Consider the following 5643-nt stretch of genomic DNA (forward strand, 5'->3'; position numbering starts at 1 on the left):
AAGAAGACTTAGGGGGTTTTAAGGCCAAAGGATAAGGAATGGGAGGGTTGTAGGTTGAAGGTAGGGGTTCCACACTAGGTGATGGAGCCTCTTCTTCTCTTAGGATATTTTCCTCCAATTTTGTTTTTTCCTTGCCTAGGTAAGGATCTTGAAGTTCCCTGCCATTTCTAAATTTTGAAATGTCTTGAATTTCTTCAAGATCTTCCTCATTATCATGATATAGGCTTTGCTCTTATAAATTGTATAAATTTTTGGGATTGATGGAAGGTTGAGTTGGAAATCAACCTGCATGGGAGTTAGATTCAACTCCCTTACCTCCATGGTCAGCTGTCCTTTGCTTCAAGCTCTCCAAAAGCTGTCTTGTCTGCTCTTGAGTGTCCATCATGGCTTGCATGTACACCTCCATTTCTTCTCTTAGCCTTCGATTCTGCTGCTCTATCATGTGAGAGATCACGTGTTAGAGTAGACAAATCTTGTACCTGGTTTTGTGGAGCTGCTTGATAAGGCTGCTGTGGTGGGGTCTAGAATTGCACTCGTTGTTGGAAAGGTGGTTTGGTCCCTTGGGAGTAGATTCCTTGGTTGTTGTAAATAGATCTCTTTGGTCCTCCCTAAGGCTGCTGGTTGTAGTTCAACACATGTACCTCCTCCTCTCCAAGTTGGCTTGCTCCATCCTCATGATCTCTGCTAGAACATAGAGAACAAATCTTTGCTTTCACAAGGGGTGAATTAGGGAGAAAAGCGTTCTTTAGAGTGGAAGTCAATTCTTCAAGCTTCTTGTTGGTTTCTCTTATCCCTACATGAAGATCAACTTCCTTTGAAGTTACTTGCAGCACTCCCCCTCGCTTTGGGTTGGCGTTTCTTCCATTTTGACTTGCTCCTATTTCCTGCAGATCAGTGTGACCCACCCTTTCCAAAAGATAAAAAACTTCATCCTCATGAGCCATATAAAATGAGCCACCAGCTTTTTGATTCACTTTGTTTTTTAAAATATCACGAAGTGATGCATAAAAAATTTCAGCTAGCTGACATTTTTCTATTCCGTGGTGAGGGCATTTTCAGATTAATTCATTAAACCTTTCCCATGCTTCAGTAATTGCTTCATAATCATGAGGATAAAACTTCCGAATTTCTTTTTCTATAAAATTAGTTTTGGAAAGGGGAATAAAATTTATGGAGAAGTTTATTATGCATTTCTTCCCATGAATTAAATGTTATGCCTAAATTTCTGTACCATGCAAAAACCTTATTTTTTAAAGTAAGCGGAAAGTATTTTATTTTTACAACTTCAGTAGTAAAACCGCGAATATTTTGGGAGGAACATCGAATGTGAAAATCGTCATGAAATTCTAAGGGGTATTGAGAAGAATGACCAGCAAATTCAAGGAGAGAGTTAAGTAGGGCATTGTCGTACCTAAACATACCCCCCTCACCTACATTGATGTTGATGACAGTTTGCCTTAGACTTCCTGATGGAGTAGATCTGTCCGGCATCATCCTTTTCCTCCCCTATTGTGGCTGACCATCTTTTGCCATATCAAATTTTTCTTTATCTTGGGGTGTAAGTGTTTCTGGAAGGGCAGGATATTGAGTGTCTAGATCTTCCTCAGCACTAGTCCCAGCCTTAGACCTTGTTAAGACCATCAATCTCCAAAAAATCAGTTAGAAGTACCGTTTATTGAGGGTTAGCTGCCCTCACCTTCAGCAAAAAAAGGAAAAAATACAAATTCACTTTATAAAGTCACCGTGCTCCCCGGTGACTAGCTGCTACAAGACTAGCCAAAAGAAAAAGATGAACAGGTAGGAGTTAAAAACGAGAAATAAGAAGGTAACCTCCTTGTCACACCCTCCAAGGCCCAAAGGTATTCTTCTTCTCCTTTCCACCAGCGTCTTTAGCCCTAGATCCTTCTTTAGCCCTGAATGGATCTATGACTCAATTGCATTTAGGCCACCAAACATTACTTTGGACTGAATCACAAAATGAATATTACAAAAGGGTGAAGGGGTTCATATAGGGAGAGAGAGCGAATGAGAGTCATTGGATTTTTGATACAATGGATGTCCAGATCTTCTTTTCTGGGTTATGATCCACGTTCATTATGGTCCTCCAATCAGCATTGAGACCTTTTCAATACCCCAGGGACGTTCAAGACTTATTTCCTTAATTCGCATTAAAAGTGCTATCTTTAAGTCTCCACCCTTTGATGATTTATGGATTGAATGGCTGGATCTTATTCTCTGGCTTGGATCCACGTCCAAGGGTGTCCTCAATTGGCATCCAAGCACCTTAAATGCTCATAAATAATCATGCCTGGACGTTTCCCTCGACATCCTTTCTTTGGCCCAAGATGTCTCTCATACTGGGCTTAATGGAGCTTCCTTAGTGGGCCTTTAAACTAGAGTTAGCTATCTTGATTTGGGCCTCTTTTCTTGGCCCTGGGTTGTGCCAAATAAAATCACATTTTTCTAATTTTGAGTCCTCAATTTATCTACTTCTTTATCTTTATCTGCATATATTATCAACATTTATGTTAAGCTATGAAAAATCATGAAATAAAATCACATTTTTCTAATTTTGAGTTAATTATTGTCATTTGTGGGACTAACCCTAGTTAATTCAATGAGTTAAGTGGAATAAATCTCACTTTCTTCTTAGTATGTGGAAGATGCACAAATTAGGTGAAACTTTCATGAATAAAGGGGATACATAATTGAAGTAGAAGCTATTTGGCCCAAATCAGCTAGAATTGCACACATATATTACTATCATTTTGGATTTATCAAGCAACAACTTAGCAGCTTGAGGGGGGTTATCAACTGTATATTTTTCTATATTTCTTTCTATATTTTTCATCTTTCTATATTTTCTCTTATGTATTGTATGGCCCATTATGATAGACCCTATATATTGCAAGTTTTGGAATTAGTAAGTTTTTCACTGGACTCTCTCTCGTGTGGTATAGGGCTTTAACGCCCTAGGTTGGCTGTAAGTTCTTCAGAAAGGATGGAAGAAAAGGCCGTTCATGAACTGAGAAGATGGGATAGGACGAGAGAATGAATAAATAAGATATCAATATGGTTTAAAAATGATGGGAACAAATCAGAGGGGGGATGGACGAGAGAGGGGTGAGACGTGGAAGAGAGGTCAATGATGGTAAGTTTCAAGTGATGAAGAGGCTGGGGGAAGAAAACAGAGGATGAACGTGATATTGAAGAAATAGAAAGAGGGAAATGAGAGGGGCTGACTACTGTAGAAGACAAGTGATGATTGTTGATCACTTTCGTTCTGGGTCTCGCCAAAATAACTCTATTTATAGAGAAACTTCATAATAAACTTCAAGTAAAATATGTTCAATCACTTATGGACAAGCTCATGAGATATGGAAAACAAAGACAATAAAACATGGAGGCTTAAGAGTAAGTGGCAGAGATAAAGATCGGAGTGATGTTAAGAGAAACATGGGTGGAAATAGTCTAGCTGACAGTGGGAGGATTTAAAGAGAAGATAGATTTTGGGGAGAGTGAGAAAACTCAAACATGGCTGAGTGAAGTAAAGTGGTTGAGTGAGAAGGAGAGAAAAATAGAACGGGAAAGAGAAGAAAGAAATAAGAAAAAAGTGAAAGAAAAGAGACAAAGGAAGTTAGGGTGCAGGTGCGAGAGAAGGGAAAATGGCCTAAACATCTCTCATCTCTCTCTCATCCCTCTTTTTTGATGTCGCCTCATCTCTTCAAGCATGATATTTAACTTGGAGCTTGGACGTCACAGATAAATCCATAGCAGAATCATTGGAAAAGGAGTTAAAACCTTTTCGAACCTTTTTTGGAATGGTAGAGTTATGGATCAATGCTGAGACTGGGAGAAAATATAAAACAAGGCAAAAATTGTTTACCCAAAAATGTCATCTATTAAGGATCTTTTTAAATCCTCATCCTATAAGAGGATCTGGGAATTGTAAGATTCCATCCCAAGGCCCTCCCTTAAAACAAGGCCCAGAACAGCCACATGCACTAATGCAACCTGCCTGCCCCACGTCTCCACCACCGAGCAGCCTATCATCAACAATGATGACGCCGACTTCACTCGTCTCTCAAGAAGCCAGGATCATTGACTCTATCTGAATATTCTTCCCTTTCCCTACATGTACAGCTCACTATTCAGATCAAAATAAAAGAAACAAAAACGATCAAAGGTCGTGCCAACTGCTGGGGGTGCGCCTCTTCCACCTCTTCAACACATGAACACAACCCGCCACCGTGAAGAGCCCAAACGCAGCCAGCCATGGCTTATATCGCTGCATTGCTAACATTCCGGTAGTACCCCCCTGATGAACAAAAACAAATCGATCACCTTAAATGAACAAGGGAGAAAGAAGAACCAGACAGAGTTCTTACTCACTTGAATGAGGATGAACAGTATGGAGGCATTAGCAGGGGCCAGAGAGAAGATGATCATGCCTGCCCGGAGCTCGTTTGGGACCAACCTGCGCCGGTTGAGACCTGTACCCTCATCAGATCTGCCTCTAAATCCAAACCAGAGAGAGAAGGGAACTACGCAGTCCTTAGCCGCGCTAGAGACGGAAGGATCATCCCATAGCAGGCATGGAGCCCACAGAACAGTGCAACCAAGGCCCCAACCTCCTGTAAAAGCAACAGAGATTCACCAAATACTCGTGAGCTTTTCAATTTCTTCATGGGTTTTTATTTTTTGTCACTGATCAGACCGGGTAGTCGTAGGCAGCCATGGTTAGAGAGAGACCAGTGGCAACAAATGACAGAGAGAGATAGTCTTCAAGCGGGATGAAAGATCCAGGGCCAGAAAGCCACGAAACAGCGGTGCTCCCCAACATCCTTGATCCCAGAAAGTAGGGATATATCAAAGATAGATTCACATCTCTCCCATCAGCCTACACAAAATTGAGCAAATTTCGATGAAACAAAAAAGAAGCTAGAATGAAAGGCACCCCCATTCATCATCATACCACAACTATCGGCGCCCAGAGCATCGAGAATACAGAAATATCCGTTTATCTGGAGCAACAACAAGCATAAATTTAAACAAGCTGAACAGACACTAGAGGCAAAGCAAAGGTTTTTTCAGTAGTAGTACCCTTTAGAATGGTCGTGGAGAAGGAATAACGGTACTCCTCGATGGAGAAGAGTTTGTGGGCATGCCAATTCTGCCTGACGTACAAGGCGCAAATCACAGACAAGAGCAAAAGGGAAGAACAAGCCGCTCTCAGTATCATCTTCCCAAACGGCAGAGGATCCCCAATCTTATCAAGATCCAAAGATCTAGCCCGCGCTCTTCCTCTTATCCTCCCCGCGGGGAATATCCGCCGCCAAATCTTCCTCGCCAGCTTCTCGATCGATCGCGTCCCACCCCATATCAATCTTCGATCGATCATTAATATACGTATTTTTTAACTATTATTCTCCGAAACTATATCCCGCGGTGGGAGGAACGATGAAAAACGAGAAAAAATGTAGTTATTCAGAAAGAAAAAAACGTATTTTCCGATAATCGCAGATTTTCAAAATTCCCGCCACCGTACCTCCGAAGTAGGAGGAGAAGTCTGTTCCTGTTGTAACTCGTTGAAGAGAAACAACGACCCAAGACGCTACAGTGAAATGCGGATTCAACTCGGAC

At 41.3% G+C, this 5643-nt stretch overlaps 1 protein-coding gene and 1 pseudogene across 1 annotated transcript; one reads left to right on the forward strand and one right to left on the reverse strand.

Moving 5' to 3' along the window:
• Positions 1-1035: 1035 nt before the first annotated feature.
• On the forward strand, positions 1036-1129 carry LOC144710783 (small nucleolar RNA R71; annotated as a pseudogene).
• Positions 1130-4180: 3051 nt separating this feature from the next.
• LOC144710075 (uncharacterized) lies at positions 4181-5401 on the reverse strand. The gene is made up of 4 exons (XM_078583738.1): positions 5054-5401; positions 4753-4900; positions 4393-4634; positions 4181-4318 (listed from the first exon to the last, which is right to left on the reverse strand). The coding sequence occupies exons 1-4, from the start codon at positions 5399-5401 to the stop codon at positions 4181-4183; spliced, it is 876 nt and encodes a 291-aa protein (XP_078439864.1).
• Between the last annotated feature and the right edge of the window lie 242 nt (positions 5402-5643).

The sequence above is a fragment of the Wolffia australiana genome, chromosome 12, assembly GCF_029677425.1.
Source record: "Wolffia australiana isolate 7733 chromosome 12, ASM2967742v1".
Lineage (NCBI taxonomy): Eukaryota > Viridiplantae > Streptophyta > Magnoliopsida > Alismatales > Araceae > Wolffia > Wolffia australiana.